At 35.7% G+C, this 24,069-nt stretch overlaps 13 protein-coding genes across 13 annotated transcripts; 5 read left to right on the top strand and 8 right to left on the bottom strand.

The window, feature by feature from the left end:
- Positions 1–77: 77 nt before the first annotated feature.
- Positions 78–1,220, bottom strand: AC631_04887 (uncharacterized protein; the record flags this gene model as incomplete). Its single annotated transcript, XM_015613716.1, has 1 exon — positions 78–1,220. One exon carries the CDS (start codon positions 1,218–1,220, stop codon positions 78–80), a length of 1,143 nt encoding a protein of 380 aa, XP_015465444.1.
- Positions 1,221–2,042: 822 nt separating this feature from the next.
- Positions 2,043–2,975, bottom strand: AC631_04888 (uncharacterized protein; the record flags this gene model as incomplete). The annotated part of the gene is made up of 1 exon (XM_015613717.1): positions 2,043–2,975. One exon carries the CDS (start codon positions 2,973–2,975, stop codon positions 2,043–2,045), a length of 933 nt encoding a protein of 310 aa, XP_015465445.1.
- Positions 2,976–3,262: 287 nt separating this feature from the next.
- Positions 3,263–4,567, top strand: STE50 (Ste50p; the record flags this gene model as incomplete). The annotated part of the gene is made up of 1 exon (XM_015613718.1): positions 3,263–4,567. One exon carries the CDS (start codon positions 3,263–3,265, stop codon positions 4,565–4,567), a length of 1,305 nt encoding a protein of 434 aa, XP_015465446.1.
- A 781-nt stretch (positions 4,568–5,348) lies between these two features.
- RPL12 (60S ribosomal protein uL11) lies at positions 5,349–5,852 on the top strand (the record flags this gene model as incomplete). Its single annotated transcript, XM_015613719.1, has 1 exon — positions 5,349–5,852. The coding sequence occupies one exon, from the start codon at positions 5,349–5,351 to the stop codon at positions 5,850–5,852; it is 504 nt and encodes a 167-aa protein (XP_015465447.1).
- A 694-nt stretch (positions 5,853–6,546) lies between these two features.
- AC631_04891 (uncharacterized protein) lies at positions 6,547–7,332 on the bottom strand (the record flags this gene model as incomplete). Its single annotated transcript, XM_015613720.1, has 1 exon — positions 6,547–7,332. One exon carries the CDS (start codon positions 7,330–7,332, stop codon positions 6,547–6,549), a length of 786 nt encoding a protein of 261 aa, XP_015465448.1.
- An 879-nt stretch (positions 7,333–8,211) lies between these two features.
- Positions 8,212–9,234, top strand: AC631_04892 (uncharacterized protein; the record flags this gene model as incomplete). Its single annotated transcript, XM_015613721.1, has 1 exon — positions 8,212–9,234. The coding sequence occupies one exon, from the start codon at positions 8,212–8,214 to the stop codon at positions 9,232–9,234; it is 1,023 nt and encodes a 340-aa protein (XP_015465449.1).
- A 204-nt stretch (positions 9,235–9,438) lies between these two features.
- UTP4 (Utp4p) lies at positions 9,439–11,718 on the top strand (the record flags this gene model as incomplete). Its single annotated transcript, XM_015613722.1, has 1 exon — positions 9,439–11,718. The coding sequence occupies one exon, from the start codon at positions 9,439–9,441 to the stop codon at positions 11,716–11,718; it is 2,280 nt and encodes a 759-aa protein (XP_015465450.1).
- A 75-nt stretch (positions 11,719–11,793) lies between these two features.
- Positions 11,794–12,996, bottom strand: AC631_04894 (uncharacterized protein; the record flags this gene model as incomplete). Its single annotated transcript, XM_015613723.1, has 1 exon — positions 11,794–12,996. The coding sequence occupies one exon, from the start codon at positions 12,994–12,996 to the stop codon at positions 11,794–11,796; it is 1,203 nt and encodes a 400-aa protein (XP_015465451.1).
- Positions 12,997–13,214: 218 nt separating this feature from the next.
- ERG6 (sterol 24-C-methyltransferase) lies at positions 13,215–14,348 on the bottom strand (the record flags this gene model as incomplete). Its single annotated transcript, XM_015613724.1, has 1 exon — positions 13,215–14,348. One exon carries the CDS (start codon positions 14,346–14,348, stop codon positions 13,215–13,217), a length of 1,134 nt encoding a protein of 377 aa, XP_015465452.1.
- A 317-nt stretch (positions 14,349–14,665) lies between these two features.
- YCG1 (condensin subunit) lies at positions 14,666–18,064 on the bottom strand (the record flags this gene model as incomplete). Its single annotated transcript, XM_015613725.1, has 1 exon — positions 14,666–18,064. One exon carries the CDS (start codon positions 18,062–18,064, stop codon positions 14,666–14,668), a length of 3,399 nt encoding a protein of 1,132 aa, XP_015465453.1.
- Positions 18,065–18,491: 427 nt separating this feature from the next.
- Positions 18,492–20,837, top strand: AC631_04897 (uncharacterized protein; the record flags this gene model as incomplete). The annotated part of the gene is made up of 1 exon (XM_015613726.1): positions 18,492–20,837. One exon carries the CDS (start codon positions 18,492–18,494, stop codon positions 20,835–20,837), a length of 2,346 nt encoding a protein of 781 aa, XP_015465454.1.
- A 452-nt stretch (positions 20,838–21,289) lies between these two features.
- On the bottom strand, positions 21,290–21,568 carry NHP6A (high-mobility group nucleosome-binding protein; the record flags this gene model as incomplete). Its single annotated transcript, XM_015613727.1, has 1 exon — positions 21,290–21,568. The coding sequence occupies one exon, from the start codon at positions 21,566–21,568 to the stop codon at positions 21,290–21,292; it is 279 nt and encodes a 92-aa protein (XP_015465455.1).
- A 1,564-nt stretch (positions 21,569–23,132) lies between these two features.
- On the bottom strand, positions 23,133–24,056 carry AC631_04899 (uncharacterized protein; the record flags this gene model as incomplete). Its single annotated transcript, XM_015613728.1, has 1 exon — positions 23,133–24,056. A coding segment is annotated over one exon (924 nt), but the record flags the coding sequence as incomplete, so codon positions are not given.
- Between the last annotated feature and the right edge of the window lie 13 nt (positions 24,057–24,069).

The following is a 24,069-nucleotide window of genomic DNA, read 5'->3' on the forward strand; positions in this document are numbered from 1 at the left end:
GAGAATTGTTAAAGGTTATTCTGAGAGAAATTTTATGAGAACTTTTCATACCTGATGTATATTATAGAGAGCCTTTTCTAAATAGAGTCTTTAGGAATATGCCTATTCTCATCCCGCTTATTCAAATCCTTTATATCTGCAATCGGTCTTTCAGCTTGGGGTGTAACACGGAACGCATGTCTAGTATGGTTCGAATCTGAATCCCAATCAATAATAGCCGTATGGGAAACTCTTCTATTGTCCCAGACCACAACACTATTTGGTTCCCAGTTTACTCTTGCTTGGAGATCATGAGAATTGCCAATATGGTTATATAAGAAGTTTAATAAAGCATCACTTTCCTCTTGTTTGAATTCTACAATTTTTCTTGAGAAACCAGGGTTCACATAAAGGATCTTGTCACCTGTGACAGGGTGAACCCTAACAAGAGGATGTACGTTTCTAACAGGATCACGTCTTTCTGCACCACCCTCTTTACGTGAAAATTTTGCTTGTTCCTCGGAAGAATGTAACACATGTAATCCTTCTATCAATTCTTTAAGTCTAGGTGACAATCTGTTATAAGCTTCAACAGTATCGGCAAAAAGAGTATCACCACCAGACTCAGGTCCCTCAATAACGGAAAAGAAGGTTGTTCCAGGAGGTTGCAATTCATAACTAACATCAGAATGCCATTGAACTAAGTTAGTTCTGTTAGCAAACGTTAATGCTTCATTGTAGTCATTGCGTCTATAAACGACATGAATTTCAGAATGTCCTTTAGGGGAACCAGTTGTAGGGTGGATGTGTAAAGGACCAAAATGCTTACCGTAGTCTGAGACAAATTGAGGACCCTTAGATGAAAAATCTTGATCCCTGAAAATGACAAGACCTCTTTTGGCGACAAAAAGTGCTAAGTCATCTTTCGCTTTATCGTCTAATTGTGACAATTGGATACCAGTTACCTCTGTTCCCAACTTCGGGGTGACATTTTTCAATTCATGCTTCGAATCTTTTGGGAATAAATTTTGGAGTTCTGGGTCAGCTCTTGATCCTGGGTCCTTATGTTCAAAAAACTCTAAGGGCTTGTAGAATTCTTTTAAATCCCAGGTTGGTAAAAACTCTGGATGCTTAGAATCTTCATGGTGACTCTTTGGAACGGTTAGTAAACCATCCTCCGAGAGCTCTCCTCTCTTTTTTTCAAAGGTGGTACCTGGATTAGTGTATTTGACTGGAGCCATTTTAATTTATTATTGATATTGATATTTACTTCTATTCAACCGTAGATACATTGTTGGCAATTAAGGTCTTTAAATATTGCAGCATTTTGGTTGAGAAAAAACGCTGCAACTTGCAATATTGAGAGCCACCACAGTTACTGTATCTGCTGATGTTTTCAATATAGATTAGTAATATATATATATACCCCACTAATATTATGGCGGATATCTTATGATGTGTGCATACAATTCAACCACACAAGCGAATATAAGTATGGCTAAACCTATGTCTTCACATCATAATTGCGAAATATCCCTTTCAAAAGTTTTAAAGCCTCACAATTATAACAATCAAAAGGAGCTTCTTTTTTTACTTATCTTGTTTCCTATAGGTCAATTTCTTCTGATAAGCTGAGAAATCTAATGCTGTGTCGGTTTATAGGTCGAAACAGATATTATTATCACGATATTGTTTTTTAGATTGGGGCTTGTTACCGTTGAATGTACATTTACATAGAGCATATTCTATTGATATTGTAAATTATGAAGATTATTACGTCTTACCTTCAATTGTTTATTAGTCATATAACCACATTGTAGTCTTGATAATACTTTTGGTGCTGGTGAATTTGCAACTTCCAATTTTCCGCTTTAGTGTTTACGGTAAACATTGACTTACAATTACAATTCCCAAACAATATTATATTATTGAAAAGTTGATGGCATATTAGATAACAAAAATCAAACACTTAAATTTATATACACATTTTTATAAACTGTAGATTCATACAATAGCTTGGTCAAGATTATATGTTTAAAAGTAATTTTCAAACTTAGCTTCTCCTAAATTGACAGAATAAATTTGTGAACAGTCTCAAGAAAGTCGTCTATAGTCCCTTCATCAGATGTAGGTCCAATATTATGTGACGCTCCTTTCAAAACTTTACTTAATGGACTCCAATACTTGGAGTCGGTTGCATTTTTCCACAGTTCTACTAAGCGTTCTCTATCGACAAAATTTGGAACACACTCGTCTTTAGACCCATATAACACCAACAAAGGTCTATCAAAAACACCAAAAGTCTGTTTGAAGTCCTCGGGATTGAGATCGGACGAAAAATAATCATCGTCTCCTCTAACACTCATCAACGAGTAAAAACGATACGCTGTGACAGGGGTTTCAAATATGTCAAACTCATGGGGTAATATATATTTAGCCTTTCCGACAGAAAGATACTCTTTTTCACATTTCTCAAGTAACGGTTCCAACTTCTTCGGACCCCCCATATAATGTCCTACTGCCTCTCTATCGGAAACAGGTGCTTGCAAAATGACCCCATCCAACAATATGTCTTCAGCAACATCCGTCTTCTTGCACAATTTTGTTAAATATTGCATGGCATCTTGACATCCTGTCAGATGTCCCATAAGCACAATCTTCTTACGAGAACCTCCCTTTTCAGATCTGAGATACCTCACAAGAAGACTAAGTTCTTTGGCATCTGCTTCTAGTGATCCTGTGCCCCATCCCAGATACGATGATGATATCAACGCCTGCACAAGTACCCATTTTCCATGTTCAGAATCAATTGACCCGATTGACTCCGCCAATCTTGGCAAATAGGGAACGGTCAATAAACCGTCACTTAAACCACCAATGAATAAAACTACATTTGGGGTGGGTGTATTGTCCTTATTAGCATCAAATTCAAATGCAGTTAATCTAGGCAAATACTCATGTACCTTACCTACTTGAGGAGATAATAGGGATGTCATTGCTGTATATAATAGCCGTAATCTAGACACACAGCTTCCTTACTATGATTTCTCGAATTTTGTTACAGGATGAAGATCCTTTACATAACCCTTGCATAAATTTTGATTTAAATTACAATGTAAAACAAGACAACAATCTGGAAAAATTTAAAAGATCACTCATATGACTGAAACAATCTGAGATAGTAAATATTATATCAAACACCAGAAGTATTTAAAGGTGTCAGGAGTATAAAATCAGTATTAATAAAATCAAAAATTGAACTATAACGAGTGCATTGTCAACCATGGCGTCACCAAATACAAATGATTCGTTCTTACAATGGGATCCAGCCCAAGTTTGTAACTATATTAATTCCCTTAACTTAGGAGATCGACCAAATCTTGGAGATTGTTTCCTTGATAATAATATAGAGGGCTCGTTGCTTCCATTCATAACAACCGAGCATCTCAAAGAAATAGGTATTACAAAGCTAAGTACAAGGTTGCAGATAAAGAAAGCTACATCAGAGCTAATTGCCAATCATTGCCACAAACATCCTCCATCATCGCTTGATGATCCAGAATATCGATTTAATAACCTCAATATTAACAATAATTGTATTGGGCTCGAGTCGTTGACCTTAGCGACCGTGTTGATGAAAGATATGTTGATCAAGTTGAATGAAACATATCGGGAGAATAGATCGTCGATGCCATCACCAGTGTCGCCGGGTACACAACTTGATATGAAGAGATTGAACGAGAACTTTAATAAATTGAAAACTGATATGATTCCAATAATCCGTCTTGTAAAAGAATCGAAGCCACTTCCTACACCTACCTTAGATCCTGGATCAGCACCCATAGAATCTCCAAGTGCGTCATCGTTTACTGAACAACTGGGTCCTTCAGTAAGTCAACAATCACAGCAACCAGCATTAGTACGGAGTGATAGTGTGAACACTACAGTAACAAAGAGAAATTCAGGTCTGACAAGCCCCAACCATCCCAATTTCAATAGGTTTTCTTCAGGCTCCTTGTTGTCGATGGGAACCGGAAAAGTGGTACAGCATTCTGTGGCTAAACCTGTTATGCAAGATCGTAGTCAGCCCGATTTCACCTTGCTGAGAGCCAATTCGTCATTCAGTAACAGAAACAAGCCAAAAATAGTTGAAAGCAGGTCCACGAGTTCTGTTAATACAGCAACCACTGCAAAGCCACCACCTTTAAAGCAGCATTCATCGTCGCTGGGGTCAGTAAATACCACTTCAACAGCTAATGCATCGGTCTCAGCCAGTAATGAGCCCTTAAAACAATTGCGGGCATCATCAGAAGACTCGTGTTTAAAAATTTTACAACAAGCAATGAAGCGTCACCATATTCCGCGTGACGACTGGCTGAAGTATGTGCTAGTTATCTGTTATGGTGACAAAGAAAGAATACTCAAATTGGCAGAAAAGCCGGTTATCATATTCAAAGAACTCCAAGAACTAGGAAAACACCCGGCAATCATGCTTAGACAGCTAGCGGCGACTGCTGCGGACGACAACGACAGCGAATTGTACGAAGATTCCCGTATCGGTGACGATGTCCCTGGTGGCACGTTGTGATCGCATCAAACATAATAGCAAACGCGCTAATGCATAATGTGGAACACTATGATAGAAGTACTGAATTTTTAGATTCATACAAAATAGTATGGGACAAAGAATATTTAAATGTAAGATTTTACAATTAAAAAGCGCAATGTTTGTAAATGTAGTCTTGTAGGTAGGTTGGTCCACGATCTGACAACTTGATTGCCCCCAAATAGTACACTGGTTACATGCACTAGGAGTTGCAGCCATTCGCTCCAGGCCATATAAGATCTGCTAGAGATTAGAGCTGCATGATATACATCCTTACACCATCGCAAACATCCATGAACCCTTGTCATACCGCAACAACCGTCTACTGTAAACTGGACCCAGAAACAGAAATACATTTTCACTTCTATCCTCCATCTTGGTATAATACCGTATATCATAGTATTTCAGTCTCGCCATAGTCAAACTACAATCATACTGAAGTTATCTCACACAACTGATCGCTCAAAAAAGTCTATACTAGATGATATACTATCAGGGTTGTACCCCTAAGATTTCCCACGATGAGTTGTCGCGACATAAGTGTTCTTTTTAGCGACAGCTTTTTTCTAATGTGTCGATTTGTCGCTAGAGCTCAGCGAGGTTTTGTGTTCTGTGACTGCTTTTTCTCATCGACACTGTAGGCAGAGCGGACAGCGAGCACAGCGGAAGAAAAAAATTTCAGACTTACTTAGTGAAATTTAATTTATTTAAAAACTCTATAATACCGTTTAGGCTTTTATATCTATAGTATAACCAGTTCAAGATGCCTCCAAAATTCGATCCAAGTGAAGTTAAATTCCTTTATTTAAGAGCCGTCGGTGGTGAAGTTGGTGCTTCTTCTGCATTAGCCCCAAAGATCGGTCCTTTAGGTTTATCCCCAAAGAAGGTCGGTGAAGATATTGCCAAGGCCACCAAGAACTTCAAAGGTATTAAGGTTACCGTTCAATTGAGAATCCAAAACAGACAAGCTGTTGCTTCTGTTGTTCCATCTGCTTCATCTTTAGTCATCACTGCCTTAAAGGAAGCCCCAAGAGACAGAAAGAAGGAAAAGAACGTCAAGCACTCCGGTAACATTCCATTAGAAGAAATCTACGAAATTGCCAGACAAATGAGAGAAAAGTCTTTCGGTAAGACCTTAGCTTCAGTTACTAAAGAAATCTTAGGTACTGCTCAATCAGTTGGTTGTCGTGTTGAAGGTAAAAACCCACATGACATTATTGAAGCCATCAACGATGGTGAAATTGATGGTATGTCTAATATGATTTGACTCCCGGGCATGTGTATCTGGTATACATTTGCTTGGGTGTCAAGTTCCAATTTTTCACAAGAATTTTTTCAGTTCAATTTACTAACACAATTATAGTTCCAGAAAACTAAGTTATGTACAAAAGTGTTTTAATAGGGTTTAATTGATATTATCGTTCAAGTTCATCTGAGCTTAATTTCCGAAGACTTTTGTAATATCTCTATGAGGATGTGAGAATGATTTCAGATGAGAAAAGAATAACCATCATTATGACAATTCGATCTCTGTAAAGCATGTTTGCCAACACTCTGGTGCCTAATCTTTATTTTGAGCTATATGCTACTTAATAATGCTATATTGGGTTCCTATTTTGGTGCAAACTAGAAAAGTTTAAGCTGACTACTCACCATTGTACTCTACCAATATGGGTACAATTGGTCCATTTCATTAGCTTTCATCTTATTAGCTGTTGCCACGATGGATTAACATAAAATAAACAGGTTCACACTGAAATCATTCTATATGTCGAATTGTAGTTATATTTGTAGTTACCTAGCATAGATACTTCAGATGCTGAAATTAATGCGTGTTCTTATATTTTGGACCATAATTGTGGTACATCATATAAATCGCTAGTGAATAATGGATCGAAGATCAATTCTGTCGTAGAGAAGAACTTAAACTCGTCAGATTATCGCTTTCCTAGAAGACCAGTTCACACTTTATCATGTGCCCGTTTCACTCCACGGATTGCATTATCAAGATCTTCCAGTGCCAAAAGCATACGCTTGCGAGTTTCCTGTTCCTTGAACTCAGCCATATATATCCTTATCTCAGACATTATTTTAGGGAGGTAAAAATTGTACCTCTGTTCTCCTTCAATCGTGATAAAGTAATGATAAGCAACGTCAAACATAGCCAACCACGGGTATAACCACAATTGCCATTTATGAAATAACAGCTGAAGGTTGTAAAGCTCCTTCGCTATTGCACGCTCTTCTACGTAAATATTATTCCATGCAGCTAGAAGATGCTCTGGAAGGGGAAAGTTTTCATTGGGTGTCTCAAGATAATTCCTTGCTTTTATAATTATACTAGCCAAGCTATTACTCCCTCTCTGCATTTGCAGTTCGTAAGTTTCAGACATAGAAATCCACATACTGGCAGAGGCAATGCTAAGTACGATGTTAATTAATCGTAAATGCTGAATTCTATTCCTTGAAACCTCTTTTTCCCATATTCCTTTCATAAGCTCCTCGCCACGTTCATAGAAAGGAGACATATACATACGAGTCTTTTGGAACAATTTTTTTGTCAAAATGGGTTTTGGCTTATCCTTGCGAACAGCATCAAAAACATCTTTATAAGTCTTTGATTCCACATCCTGGATCTTTTGCTTCGTATCCTGAATGACCATTCTCAATATCGTAGCTTCGTTGTTTTGGAACCCATAATTAGATGGGTTAGATTTCAATATTATTCCATAATCATCAAAAATCATGTTCTTGAATGTAATTTTGTTATTTCAAATCTTATTGCAAAAATCAATTGATTAAATATCCTCCACTTTATTTATGTTCTGCTTAAGAGAGGTCATATTTTTTGTAATCATTAGGAAACTCCAGTTATGCAAAGGCTCTAACTATCGATATCTGTAGCAGAAACTGGCTTGATAGTTCATCACAACATGATTATACTCATTGTCACTGAATATAACGTCTAGGAAAGCTGATAAAAATATACTTCATTTTTCACACTTAAATAAATCCCTATAATCTAAAAACCTCCTGATATATATTGGAAACGCCTCTGGATCTTTGAATGTTCCGCATAAGTTAGATACATGGTCTAATCTTGACAGGACTTATACTTGTTAATCTTCAGCCCATCTAATGAAGCAGTTTTTCATGTTTAGATCTCACGTGCGTTACATTTCCCCCACTTCCACAATTTCAAAGTAAACAAGATTTAAAAATTGATGTCTATAGGCTAGTAAATACTCCGAAGGCAACAAAGAAGTGAACATTAACAATTACATTTCCATAAATCCTAATTATTGGATCGAGAAATTATACTACAGAACGATTATCGGTTGATTTAATAGAAAAATACACTCAACAGCAATAATTGAGAAATTCTAGAAGTAGCAGGAGAAACTCATGTCAGATTCAATTGGTAAGTAAATTCATCATTCTGGTTTAAAATATTTCAGAACAATTAACTAACCATTCTAGATCGTGTCTTTGTTAAGGCAATTACTACCATTAGAGCGTTATCGTCCAGGTCTAATTATGGGACATTACCTCGGCCTCCGGCAGAGAACAGAATAAAACTATATGGATTGTATAAACAAGCTACGGAAGGTAATGTTGAGGGAGTTATGCCACGTCCAATGGGATTCAGCTTGGAAGACGAAGGAGCTAAGAAAAAATGGGATGCCTGGAAACGTGAAGAAGGGTTATCCAAGACCGAGGCTAAGAGGCGCTATATATCATATCTTATTGATACCATGAAGGTGTATGCCAGTGGTACATTGGAAGCAAGAGAGTTGTTGAGTGAATTGGAGTATTTATGGGACCAGATTAAAGATTTACAATACACTCCAGAAGAAGAATATGATCACCCACAAATACCTCTACCATCCCACTCGCCACTGTTTTCGCAAGCTCAGTCCGATAGATATTCGACTGCGACCCCGTTGCCATTACCAAGCAACTATTCAGCGTCAGTGTCAAACCTACAATATAGAAATAACCTTCAGAAAATATATTCCCACTCAAGGAAGAATACTATGTTATCCATCAATGACTACGTCCTGCAACAGAGGCAACAACAGCAAGCACAAAAGCAAACTGGGACAAACCCTAATAATGTTGCTGCTTCGGTATATTCGTTGCCAGCGGCTGAAAATCAGAAAATGGATCCTAAGTCTATTCATTCGTTGCCTGCAAATAGTCAAGCTGTAAGCTTGGAGGATTTTAAAACATGGCAAGGAGAGATTAATTTGGTAATCAATAAGCTATCAAGAGAATATTTGCACAAAAAGCCGTCAGCCTCACACAGGGGATTGGCTAAATATCAGGACCATAGTGAATCCGAAAGCGATTTGGATATTGATGCAAAAGCAAGATTGAAACGCCGGCTCGTTCAAATACTAAAGTTAGTATCTAAAAATGCTTTGAAGTTTGCAAAAAATTTCTCTATCAGCTTGCTCGCTTTGTTGTTGATTGTGTGGTGTATTAAGAAGAATGTAATAGTGAAGCAGACGATTGTCAAACAACCAATAAATAATCTGAAACATCCAAAGAAAGAATTGGTTATAAATATGATATTGAATACGGATGAAAATAAATGGTTCATCCGCTTATTAAACATTATAAATAGCTTCGTCGGGTTTGTATAACTGCCTACCCAAGAATAATTAGTTGCAATATATGATAAAGTCTTATGTCCCAATATTTAGTATGTATAGTCACATGATCAATTTTTTTTCGGTTGAAAAATTTCGAGATGAGTATAATACATACAGAAGACAGTACTGTACTAATAAGATTTTTAAAGGATATATTTCCGTATATAATAGTCAAAACATTGAAGATTGTGAAATATGGATATTCATCGTTGTCGTTTTGTGGACTATACACCTCACACTATTACAGCCACAGCGTTTTCACATTCGTCCTCATTGTCACAGTTCGCTTCCAATGATTTACGTTTAGCCATAGGTAGAAGTAACGGGGACATTGAAATATGGAATCCTAAGTATAACTGGACGCATGAATTAACCTTACCAGGATCTCGCGGACGCTCCATTGAAGGATTATGTTGGTCCACTACTACGGATGATCCATCACCAAGATTATTCTCCATCGGAGGATCTACGTACATAACTGAATGGGACTTAGCTACAGGAAAACCAATTATTAACTATGATTGTAATGCTGGAGTTATTTGGTCTATCGATGTTAATGAAAATGGTGACAAATTAGCAGTCGGGTGTGATGATGGTTCAGCAGTTATTGTTGATATTTCTGGAGGACCAGGGTCATTGGAGCATGATTTGATTTGCCAGAGACAAGACCTGAGAATCTTGAGTATAAAATGGTATGGGAATGAAAAATTAGTAAGTGGATGTGCTGATGCCAGATTGAGATGTTGGTCTGCTTCAGGTGAGACAAGAGGTAGGTTAATGGGTACGATGAGAGTCGATAAATCTAAAACTGAAAGTACATTAGTATGGTCTGTGTTAGTCTTACCTCAAAAACGTCAAATAGTCAGTGGAGATTCAACTGGTTCAATTAAATTCTGGGATTTGGATAATTTTACGCTCTTGCAAAGTTTTAAAGTTCATGAAGCAGATGTTTTATGCTTAACGAGCGACTTTACAAAAGAAAAACTCTTCTCGGCTGGGGTTGATCGTAAGATTCACCAATTCGATTTGATAACTAACAAGAATAAAACCTCAAAATGGGTTCATAGTTTCAGTAGATTGTTACATTCCAATGATGTTAGATCAATGTCTATTTACGAAAGTAAAGGCTGTAATTTCTTAATAAGTGGTGGTGCCGAAAGATCTGTTGTCATACAGTCAGTTCAACAGTTCCATGATGGAAAGTATAGAAAACTAGCAATTAGCCAGCAAAAACCAAACGTTGTTATTAACTCTTCCAAAAACTTAATTATAATGTGGCAAGATCAATGTATTAAAATCTGGAGGGTATTCAGTGATGAAGAATCCGCTAATAAACATAAATTAGTGGCAAAATTGACGTTGGCTGACGATGAAAATATAACCAGTGTTAGTATTAATGAAGATGCTACTCTATTAGCTGTTTCAAGATTGACATCTTTGAAGGTTTTCACATTGTCACAACCAAATGGTAGCAATAATAAGCTAAATGTTTCTAAAATCAGAGATGAAGCATTTGATACTTCATTCGGCGGAGCAAAAAAGGTTGAATTTTATTCAAATAATAAATTATTGGTCTTGACACCTGAAGAAGACATTCTTAAGTTCACTGTTGATTACGAAAATCAAACAGTTTCATTTGAAAATGAAATTGAAACTGTGAATTCAACAGTTGACAAAAAATCAAAATTAATGTACAATTCCAGTATTAAAAATCTAGCAATTTCTAAGGATTCCAAGTACTTGGCAATATCAAGATTCAACTGTTCTATAGAAATCTTGGCTTTGGAAGTAGATGAGACTCCTTACGTTTTGACTAAATTGTCCTCATTACCTCACTTAGTAAGTTTTACCAATAAAAATACGTTATTGGTTTTAACTGAAGAGAATAAGCTTTACGAGTTCTACATAAAAAGTAATACTGATTCTACAGTTGAGACTTTATTGACGCCGTGGTCCAAGAGAAACTCGGAATTCTTACCAAAACAATTTTTAACTTTAGAAGATAAGCCTCAAGGGTTATTTATGGAGTCATCTAGTGAATCCTCCAAAATATGGATTTATGGCTCGACATGGTTGTCTTTTTTTGACTTATCTGTTAACATACCAATTAACAAGACCTACCAGAATACTTCAAATGTCACTAATAAAAAAAGAAACAGGGATGGACTTACTATTCAGAACAATAATAATAATGACGAGGAAAATGATTTCGATGGTAACCAAGATATAGTTGAAGATAATGCCGAAATATTAGAGCTTTCATTAAAGCAAAGTCAAATAAATAGATTAAGACAAAAGATTCAAAATGATGAATCAACTGATGTCAATGACACTACAAAACCATTTTGGTTGACGACTAAATATAGACCGATTATGATGGTTGATGTGTTTGGTAATGGTATAGTTGTTATTGAAAGACCATCTTTCGCTATACCTTCAACGCCTGCTTTTAACTTGCCAAAACTAAAGGTCTAAGATCTGATTGCATTTATATTCACCAAGCATATAGTTTATAAAAATATGAAAAGAGATAGACACCTTTTGTATGATTCATTCTATTTTTGGGATAACCCTTGCTCCCTGAAAAAATACTCTAGCTGCAGAACCACACCCAATTAAACACTTTTGAGGATTTCCATCTCCATCCTTATCTTCATTTTTAAGCGACCAGCCCTTTCTTTCTCCAAACTCTTTCTTGTACTTAGAATCATAAACATCTCTGTAAGTAAGATGTGGCTCAAAACTTTGAATATACAAGCCATCCTTTGGGTCTCGCATGTATTCGTAAAACATAATCAAATGTCTTCTTATCTCTTCTTCAATTCTTTGGGGTAATCCTACAGGAGCTTCACTGCCAATATATAGCAAATAGTCTGCCAATCCTTCGATTAATAACTGTACAAAGTATGAAGCGTCCCTCCAATATCTTTTATCATCACTGTAATCACGATCGTAGAAGAACACATTTCTGTTAATAGCAGCTTTAGCCAAGTCATCAGCAATATCTTTCCATTTTTTTTCCTTTGTAATACTATACAAAAATGAAGCTGCTGATAAAGTAGTGCCTGTATTGTAAGAGTATTTGGTATCATTTACTTCTGTGGCAGTATCCTGAATACCGTCCATTATCAAACCATCATCTTTGCTGCGCAAGACTTTTATTTGCCAGTCAATGCATTTGGCAGCGAAGTCCACGTAGATTTTTGCCTCGTTAGGAATAAATTTTGAAATTTGCAAACATGCCTTAGCAGTTTCTCCTGTGGTACATGCGTTCAAGTAAGCATTGGTTAAATGCCATTTCATTCCACCTTTTGTCTTCGCATCAGGGTTGTCGTTCCACCCGCCCATTAAAAATCTAACTAACTCCCTACCTTGGTCCAAATACTTTTTATTACCCGTAACCTCATAGGCAGTAATCATTGCACTTGCAACTTGTGCGTCATCGTCATAATAGATATCTTCATCTGTTCCAGCATTTTCTGCTGCAGAATATCCCTTTAAATGGTTGTTTTTATATTTACTAAAAATATTGATTGCCGGATCAATTAATGGTACGAATTCCTTATAAATTCTAGCAGCATCAACAATTGCTTGAGATGCAACAGAAACTGACCAAATAACAAATTTTCTATCATCATAACAGCCTGAACATTTCTTTGGTGCTATGTAGTTATTCTCGGATTTGTTGTAATACAACATCCACATATTACGAGCAACATAGTAGCCCTCTAAGTTTGGATTGGTGAGAGTCATCTTATTCTATAAATCTTATTTTAAATCTGATTTATCAAGACTTTTTATGTGAATCTACTATAGTTGTTCTATGAAGAGTTGCTTCACATTTTAAAGCAACCTCGCGCCGCACTAGGCTGTACAAAACTCTTCAATAATATATTTTTGATCTATGAAATATAAGGAAAATTAATTGAAATACATCTAAATATATAATTAAGCATATAGAACTAAAGTGTTTAAAGATCTTCGTTTGCTGGCTTTCTACAAACGTATAACATCATTGGTGTGAATAATTTTTGACGGCCACCTTCGACTAAATTAATAGCAGCGTCTTCTAATGCGTTAGTGACTTGTTTAGAACCCTTTGGAGCCAAACCGAGTTTTTCCATTAAACCAACAGCTTCGGTAGTAATGGTTCTACCAATTTTAGAGGTTCTAAAGATAGTGAAGTAATCACTGAATGTTTGAACGTATTTCCATTCACCGGATAAAGGATAGTACCATGGAATGTCATCTTCTTTGTCAGCTAAATCAGTTTCGTATTCGATTTCAAATCCTACGGACTTCAAAGCCTTTTCAGCAACTTCTCTTTTGTACATTTTTGGAATACCGTCACCAACTTCAATACCGTATGCAATTTTACGATGTTCTTCATTTTCATCGTCGTAATTATCAGTCATGACCCATTCGTAAACACCAAAAACACCACCTGGCTTTAATACCTTGTAGATTTCGGAGTAAACACCTTCTAAAACTGGTGCGTGGACAGTGGCTTCAATAGCGTAAACAGCATCGAACGATTCTGGTTCGAAGTCCATTTGCATAAAGTCACCTTTGACGAAAGATAACTTATCATCTAAGTGATATTTCTTAGCATAGTGGTTAGCTCTTTCAATCTGGTAGTCATTGTTGTTTAATCCAACAATAGAGCAGTCAGTGAATCTGCAGATTTCTCTAGCTGGACCACCAACACCACAACCAACATCCAAAACCTTCATGTTTTCGTTAATTTGCATCTTGTGGGCCAAGAAATGTTCATGTCTAGCAGTAGCTTGACGGAAAGCTTCACCGGTGTAGTAACGAGAAAAGTGGAAAGATGAACCCCATCCATATTCGTAGAAGTCGGTAACCAAGTTGTAGTAATGAGCAGTTAAGTTAGAGTAGTCATTTAATCTTTTGTCTTCGTCTTCCTTGGTGACACCTCCATCCCAGTGTTTGAAGTAAGCGTCATTAGCAACTTGAGAGGCATCTTTAGCTTTAGACATTAAAGCTTTTAATCCACTCTGTTTGTAAGATTCACCATGCAAAGCTTTGGCAAATTTAGAATCCTTTTCATGGTTCTTTTCAGCTAATTGTATTGCAGTAGGCATGTTGGTATTTATTAAATAATTAAGGTAAGAAACAAGAGTTGAATCTTTTAAGTTTAGACTTAGACAGAGATGTTCTTAACTAAAGAAGTTGAAATTTTCACAGTGAACACTTTTTCAGTTTTATTTATATTTCTGAACACGCGCTTCTCGTTAAATTTTTTTTGCGATCGTAAATACTCGGTCGTTCCCGTCGTATAAGATTTATTCGTCGTTTACAATCTTAAATAAGTAATTACTGCGTCTACAACAACATATAGTCGTTCATTTATGGGGCTGTATGCAAAAATATGGAGTATCTGATTCTTACATAGTAATACCTAATCTGTATCTATTGCGAGATTATAATCGACATTTTCTTCCTCTTCAAGCATTTTGTCAATTTCGTGTAAACTCTCTTCCCTCCTTTCTACATCCTCGTTTGATGCTGTAGCTTCACCCGGGCTTGATTTTTCATGCTTATCTTCGGGGGACTCGTCCAATTCACGTAATGCATCTTTGTCTATAACTAGAGAATTAGTCAGTTGAAAACTCTTATCTGAGATAAACAGGTTCTTTTGTTCATTCTTCGAGCTTTCGGCTTCAATTTGTTCAGCCTTGTAGATCAAGTCCTTTATCGATTGATGGAATTTATCAAAATTTTTTTCAGTTAAGGCATCAAATATAAAGTCAGGGTCATGCTGGCTAGACTCGATCATAGACTTTGTATCCTCTATTGCGTTTAAAAGACCTTTTAGGATCGTGGACCCAAGCTCCTCTGTGATGTAAAGCTTGTTTAAATTGTTTATAATGATTTTCTTAATATTCTTAGGTGTGTCTTGTTCGATCGCTTGCAAAAATCCCATAGATTGCCAAAAATGCGCTGGTGACTTTTTTATCTCAACTTGCGTCAAATTAACAAGGTTGTTTGGATCACACCAGTGAATCAATTGTTGAATGATTGAAGTAGCCGGTGCAATATTATCATACTTTGAAAACTCACCACCTTCTCTAAACATTCTAAAGAAGCAGTCTCCACTTATACTAGCGACTTTATCCTGGTGAGTTGGATGACTAAAGGCATAGACAGGAATGCAAAAAGCTAGAGTTTGTCTCAACGCATGATTACTTGTATTCAAAGGATGAAAATACGTTAAAATCAAAGTTTCAAATAATTGTTTTTCTTGGTCTTCTTCCTTTTTCTTTTCTCTAGCTCCCCTTTTTCTAGCTTTCCTTTCCTTCATTTCCATATCATCGTCATCTTCTTCTTCATCCTCATCCTCATCTTCGTCAATTGCCTCTTCCTCATCCTCATTAGCATTAAGTTTTTCACTCTTACCAAAATCAGTCAATATGTCAGCCAAAAATAATTTGCATAGTCCCTCAGCAACAACACACTGTAAGTTCGGCATCTCATATATCCTTAAGATTTTATAAAATAGTCTTGCCAAAGAAAGAGAATCTACTCCTCCCTCAATATCCAAGACTGAAACTCCGTAAGTAGATAATATATCAACAATTATCTTTACACAAATTATACGTAATTCTTCATCAGCTTTCGTGGCTGCCATACCGAATAAGTATAAGTTCTCAATCGCAAGCTGTTTCTCTAATAATGAAAACAATCCTAAACATTTCAACCCCAAAGATCTTATAACTGGCTGTTCATTTCTTAGTACTGCCGGGCGTACTAAGCTTTCGATTAAAGATCCTAAAGAATAATTATTCTCCAATGATTCTTCAGTAAGTTCTAATAAATGCTGAGTAATTAATAAGCATTGAATTATAATATCATCTGGGGCCTGTTTAGGTTCCGTCTTACGCTTCTTATGTGGCTGGCTTCCCTTTTTACTTCCGTCTGTATTATCGCCAATTTCTTGTTTATCATTATCTTCTTCGTCTTCTTCGTCTTCACTATCACTATTGCGGAAACCGGAAATAGCAGAGTGAAAAGTATCTTCGTCATTCTCATCCATATAAGAGTCACGAATATCAGTCACAATTTCTGTACACATTGCTAAGAAGTCTCTCTCATTTATAGAAATTTTTCTCAACACCTTTAGAGAGCTTTCAATTAATTTATCAGTCAATTTATCGTTTGCGAGGGAGGATCTAATAATCTGCAACATCTTACGTCTCCCGATTTCATCGCTGAAATCATATTGCTTGGAAATCAATAATAATTGCTGGATAACAAACTCTAAATCCTTTAATTGTTCATGAAATGTAGTATACTCTTCATCCATCTCTTTGTTACCTTCCATCAACTGCTTCTTTTCATTAGCGAGCTTTTGAAATTCTTTTTTGAGCTTTTTTGCTTGTGAAATCTTTTGCTTTTTTTCCTTGGAATCTTCAATGTTGTCAATATCTTGAAATAGTTCATGTTCTTCATATTGGATCTGTTGTGATTTCGAATCAACTTCTTGTAAAGATGTTTTGTATGATTCATAAGCTTCGATGAGTTCACTATTTGAATCTATAATTTGCTTTCTCAAATTAAGATACTTGTATAGTAAATCAGCCAATTCAATAGATTCTGGAAAATTCTTTTCTATCAAGTCGTATAAATTGTTTTCATTGCAATGTTCATAAAACGTTCGTATTAAAAATGCTTTCTCAGTTGTCAATTCTTTCCAACTACTCTCCGAAATTTCAATGCTGGATAATTTATCGGCTCTTTCTCTATAAAAAGTCATCATTGCAGTATCAGCTATATCACTGTCGACAACTTTCAAGTTTTCGATTAATTCAATTAAATCATTATCAACAATATCTAACCAGGTACTACTAAACATTTTTATTGCACTCTTTTGAACACTATCATCTCTGTCATTCAATCCCCATTTTAATAAATTCTCTCGTAATTGAAAATCAATATCCCTGAAATCTCCCAATTCTTTTAAGATTCTAGAGTAGACTAATCTTCTATTTATGGAATTTACGTCTCTCGCACGTTCCAAAAGAAATGGAATAGTTACTTGATTTTTGGCTAAATTCAACAATGCAGCTCTTCTAACTTCTGCACTATCATCATTTTGGATTGCTATCAACAAGCTCTGGGTAGCTTTGTTAACCTGATTGTCTGCTGAATATTCACCTTCCTCGGTTAAATTAATATACTGGAAGCTAGATATAGCTACAACTGCTTGAATTCTTACATTTGCTTCTTTGTCAAATAATCTTCGATTTAATGACCAATGTAAGGCTTTAAATAGTTCTTCGTCAATCTCTCCGATATAATTAACAATGTAAGCCAACAACTGAACGACCCTGTACCGCACATTTTTATCTTTAGCTTGAATACCTCTTAATAAATGGCGCAATAAATAATCAACAAACCTTCCAGCAGGTGTCTCTTCCTCAGAATCAGAATCAGAATCTTCGGATGACATATCGCTGTCGTTTTCTTTACCATTCTTCTTTTTGTCTTTCACAATTTCCTCGTCCTTATACAACGATGAGACAAACATGGAGCAAAATTTGGCTACTCTATCTGCCACTTGTTCTCCCTTTTTCAAAGGCAATATTTTATTGAGTAGCTTAACAAATTTCAATGTAAAACCTTCTTCATATCCCAAACTAATTGCTCGTTGCTGTATGTTCTTCAAGACAATAACTAATTTCCTATGTCCCGATAAACTTAATTGGGCGTCTTGAAAAACATGAGCCATTGCATATCTTATGCTATCAAGATCATTGATCTTCTTGATAGATGTTAGAGTAGGCTTCTCTGTGGTCATGTAATATGTATGTTTGTAAGGTATTTAAAAAAAAAGAAGTATTATATTATATCAATAGATCATATATACGAATTATAAACAAATAATCAAAATGATGCGTAAGAATGATCCAAAAAAAGAATGAGCGATACGGGAATCGAACCCATGTCACCTGCTTGGAAGGCAGATATGTTAACCACTACACCAATCGCCCTTATGTGAGAAAATAATATTTTTTTACCTTTATATTCTATTGTATTATAATATACAGGTTGAATACATACTAAAACTTTTCTGAGAGGTTACTTTTGAAGGTTACCAGTGATATATACAGATACTTCTTTAAGATTATAATATAACATGCTGAATTTGCATCATGGTATGTAACTTTTCAATGACACAATGTGTACATTCAAAATTATCTAAGCTAATTTACTAACATGTAGCTATGAATGATCTAAATCTAGTCGATTATGTGGATATTACAGGTGAATTTTTCGAGTCTGTAAGAACTATTCACGATAATAAGGTTGTTCAGTCCCCATTATTTAATTTGTTGGAAGGAACAAGAGCTGTCGAAATTGGTAATAAGAAATTAGACACTGGTTTGATACCTTTAAGTGAAATAGACTATAATTTTGACACTTCTTGTCCTCAAGACGTTGATAAGGTAATTGGGATAATCAATGGTTTGGTCCGGCTGTATACGAGCTGGCTAAATAATTCTTCGTTGCCAGTAACTGTAATGTCATGTCGGTATGTCCAGACGTTGTTAGAAAATTACCAAGGCAGTTTGAATGATTGTACATTTGAAAATAAGAGACTCCCAAAACAAGAAAACTATGACAAAAACAGTGTTGAATGGAAGCTAGTCCATAAAGTGTTAAATTCATTTATCTTAGGTCTTGTTAAATTTGTAGGTACATCATTACATATTGCATTCAATACGTTATATGAAGAAGAAGATCTAACTACGAGGAACATGGATTTAGACTTTTTGACTGATATTCCATCTGAATTCATAGTCAAAAAAATTAATGAATCAATACATTGGCTTAATCAAGAAAGTGGGATTGAAAGTCAGAAGAAAGAAATATTATGTGAATATCTTGAACTTCTGAACAGAATGCTTGACATACAACTGATATTGGCCATTGCCATCCCAATATTTGAAAATGATGATAAGAAAAAGATTAAAAATGAAATACAATTCTTGCAATTGGGTCTTAAAAATATTGAAAGTTTATCGAAAGTGGATTTTGATAATTTCAAATTACCTTGTGGAAGTTTTTCAAAGTTCATACAGTTTGACTCCAATAATAGAAGTATCCCAGCTGAATTATATATGACTACAAATGAGGAATGCTTTCAAAATTTACAAATGATGTTTAAATCTATCTATAACTACGTTATTGAATCAAACGAATTACTTAATGTTAATCATTTCAATCAATTTTTAAAATATGATATTTCTTACAAGATAAACTCGGAATATAATGCAATTTCCAGAGGATTGTTCCAGTTATATTTAATTCGAGATGACAAATCGATTCTAGGGTCGAGAGAAACAATAACATCAATGGGTATGAAACTTATGGAAAATACATCATGTTTGCAATCGCTGATTTTTCAACCTGATACTTGGACATCAATTCAAGGTACTGATGAATATATAAATACTACTAAAGAGGATATATTAATTAAGTTGAATCAATTGTTAAGTGATATTGAAACTGGAATATACCACAATTTAAGTTCCGTCACGAACAATAGATGTAGACAGAGACAGCTTATGTCAAGGGGTATAGTAATCTGGGATACATTACAAGTTAGTTCTGAATCGCTAGAGCTAGAATTGTGGCAACAATATGGGATTGGTGATAAAATCGAGGGGCCTGATTCTGCAAGGGATGACCCTTCATTACCATTATCGTCATTTGTTTATCTTACAAAGTTGAATGTAATGTTAGAAGTCGCATTAAGTGGTTTCGAAACAAATATTTACAAGCCATTTGAAATGAGTTGGATGTATTGGTACATCTCATACTTGACTCAGGTAATTGCGGAGTTTTACTCTAATCAGATAGAATCAATTAATAACCTGAGAACATATTCTATTACTACATCTATACCAAAGAAGATAAAGAAATTAAAATCTGGCCCTAAAAAACAGAAATTAAAGCAACAAAATGAAATTCACCAAAAAATTCATTTGCCGATGCTTGAAAAAATAAGTGATTACAACAAAAACTATGTCATTGAATCTTATAAGGGTTTGCGCATGTTAAGTGATGGTGTGAGGATGTTATTTATTATGTTACATGCGTTAGAGGTTACTAGCATCACCCCATCTTTTGAATTAACTTCGCTAGAAAAGATATACAATCTTCAAATGAAGCCATGGTCCTCAGTTGGGGTGCCTAATTTGCCACATTATAGACAGTATGAGAAATCCATAAGTATAGATTTTTTAAAGAAGTTATCCCATTCACAAAAACTTGAGAAGATCAAACAAATCCTTGAAACAATTATCGATAAATTTAATGATAGCAAAAAAATCTATATGTCGATAATCAAGATAATCGAAGATGACGATGGAGAGCAATTTATAGGTAATGGTATAATTGAGTGGTATAAGTCGCTAATTAAGACGTGTGTGATGTATTCGCTTGAGGTGAACAACATAATAAAGTTGATTGACGGTGGGTTCAGCAAAGATGATTACGATCTTGAAATTGGCGAGGGATACCATAGGTATTTTCCAAAAATATTTATTAAATTAATTAAACGATAGAAATTTTAGCATAGCATTAAATATATTCAAATAATATCATTTTTGAATATGCAATTAATATATTTAGTATGGAAGTTTTGATTGCAAAACTTGTTTTTTCGCAATTTTTTAGTAATTTTTTAAAATTAGAATAAAATTATGAAATGTTTCCTTTAACATTAACGATGGTCTCAAGTCTAAGAAACTAAGATCAGAACGAAGTGGTATAACAAAGAGTACCTTATATATATATTAATTCAAGAATATATTTAGTAAAGGAGATATCAAACATGAATTCTACAAGTAAATCGCACGAACGAAAATGAAGTAAACAATCATACATTTAATAATAACACATAGATATACCAGGAATTCTAACTAACACGACACTTTCAATAACTAAGCACTGCTAATCTTAAAAAAAAGAATTCGCAAACAATAATATGGTACAAGCAATAAGAAGGTATCACCACCTAAGCGGCATTTTTCTTAGCATATTCAGCCTTTTCCTTCTCATATCTCTTCTTATCGGTATCAGCCTTATTTTCATATGGAGTCTTGTCTTCTGGAGTTAAAGCCTTCCATTTTTCACCTAATAACTTACCAACTTGTCCGAATGAAATACCTGGGTTTTCAGCTCTGACAATATCTCTGTTTTCGTTAGCGAAAAACATGTAAGCAGATAAGGATCTCTTTGGTGCATCTGGATCCTTCTTCTTTCTGGTGGTTCTTTTCTTTTCGGTTGGGGCCATTTTAAACTATATGTTAGTATAAAGTTATATTTCTTTCTCACCAGGATTTTTCCTCGTTTATATGCTTTCGAGTATTCACCATAAATAAACAAACAACCATCCGTGTAAACAAACGCGATATTTTGGTACTCACACGAACAACCCATGAGTCCTTCATATTCGGTTCAGCACTGGTCATGTTGATTGTATCGTAAGAATAGGGGATGACCTGTCATTTACATCCTAGTAGTCAAGATATTATTCAAGACACCAGTATGATATCCAGTCTCAAATTGTAATAGGTGAAATTTCGTATTATCATACTACTGCATTTTCGCAACCTGGTACTCCATATTTAAATGCTACCAGATAATCAACAAATACAAAGAACTTATACTTCAATTCTTCACAACTTATGATGCACATTGTAGTCTACTATATAACGTATGATGTATATTACAACATTGTGTATAATATGGTTATAATATAATTATACTTAGTGAATACTCGATAGTGCGACCTCATATATTATACATACTGTAATATATAATAGTAGTAAAATATACTATGGGAAAAAAACTACTAATAAATTAAGGGATAGGCAAAATTATATAGTAGTTGAAAATAGTGGGACGTAACGCTGCCTGGAATTGTATGGCACTTAAAATTGCTGTACTCAATTATTTGTTAGTGCTGATAATTACTGAGGCATTCATCCCATTACTAAGGCGGTAGTACTAATTACTTAGTGCGGGAATTTACTGTGAGCAGGGCTACAAGGATATAAATACCCTCGTGTATATACCGAAGTAGACTTCGGCTACCATAATAGAATAGTGCCAGCTATGTGAGGAGAACTAGAAGCATGTAAAAGAGGAATATAATAGGCTGGTGCTTGTAGATAAGGAAAGGCATCGGAGGTCGGAATTTGTAGATATCCATAACAATTGTTTAGTAACGTGTCCATAGTATAGAAAGTAAAAATATTTTAAGGAGAGAGTAACAGGATTCCTAATGGGGGACTGCAGATGAAGAGTTGCAAAATAAGCACAAACATAGTAGTAAGCCTATATCTAAGAAATGATATTGCTAGGCGTTGTATTTGGATTGTAGATCCTGCATTTAGATGCGCGATTCTATTGCGAAATTGGGTGCGAAAAAGCGTGATCATGCTGGCCTAGCAGTACATAATCGAAGGACCAATTATGGGGAATAGCGGACGTAGACGAAATGAATTGGTGCAGGCTACGATGTCTTCTGATTTTTGACCAGGTGATACATGCGTCTATACTTAGAATGCAAAAACAAAACGTATTTGCAAAAGAGGTGGGTAGGATGATGTATGCTGAACCCAAACACCACCTCCCAAAGGGCCTGAATAATGTGGTTACAAACATCAGTAAGTCACGTTTCGTGCAGTAACTTCGTCCATGTAAGATATGCATCGGATATTCACCGATAGACGTTGGGAAGTTCAGTTGCATGAAAACCACCATTAAGAAGGTAGCCAAATGCAACAACATATCTACACATGTATAATAGACTAAATTTATTTTTTTTAATATTTGAATAGTATTTACTTTACCTAATACCAGCCACGATATTGGTTGCTATCTTGATAACCACCGTATTGAGGATATTGTTGATAACCACCGTATTGAGGGATAACTGGCTGTTGTGGTTGTTGAGATTGTTGTGGGATTTGGGATTGTTGGTTACCAGCTTGGTTGCTAGCACTGGTAGAATCATTAGCGTCTCCTTGGGAAGCTGGGACAGAGCCACTTTGGTTGTTCGATGGGTTTCCAGATTGGGCAGATTGGGCTTGACCTGGTTGAGGGTATGAATTGTAGCCTGGATATCTGTTACCAAATTGGTTTGGTTGTCCATAGTATTGAGAAGCACCGGTGTTACCGACACCCATAAAACCACTATTAACACCATTGTTTGGGGTTGAATTAGAGTTGGATGTTGGGGTACCTTGAGTGGCAGCAACATTACCAAATCCACCTTGGGCACCTAATCCAGCACCATTACCGTAGAATGGGGTGTTGTAGTAATAGTTGTAGTATGGGTAACCAAATGGAGCAGCTGGAACTTGTTGTTGTAAAGTATTTGGGTTAATTTGAGAAGTTATTGGAGATTGAGATGCAACATTACCTTCTTGAGCACCACTTGAAGCTGGTTGGGAAGCAGCACTAGAGTATTGAGCAAAGTTAGCAGTAGCTGCTGGAGAAGCGGCAGGAGAGCTAATGACAGCTGCAGCTTGTTGGTTATAAGCGGAATAGTCCATACCAGGATAAACACCAAATTGCGCACCTGGCAAAGTTTGAGATCCTTGTTGAGGATATTGAGATTGTTGAAATTGATTGTAGTAATCGTATTGTTGCTGTTGTTGCTGTTGTTGCTGTTTAGTTTGGTTGTATTGTTGTTGTTGTTGAGGTTGTTGTTGCTGAGGTTGTTGAGGTTGTTGAGGTTGTTGTTGCTGAGGTTGTTGTTGCTGAGGTTGTTGCTGTTGTTGTTGA

Source organism: Debaryomyces fabryi, assembly GCF_001447935.2.
Source record: "Debaryomyces fabryi strain CBS 789 chromosome Unknown contig00151, whole genome shotgun sequence".
NCBI classification, from domain to species: Eukaryota; Fungi; Ascomycota; class Pichiomycetes; order Serinales; family Debaryomycetaceae; genus Debaryomyces; species Debaryomyces fabryi.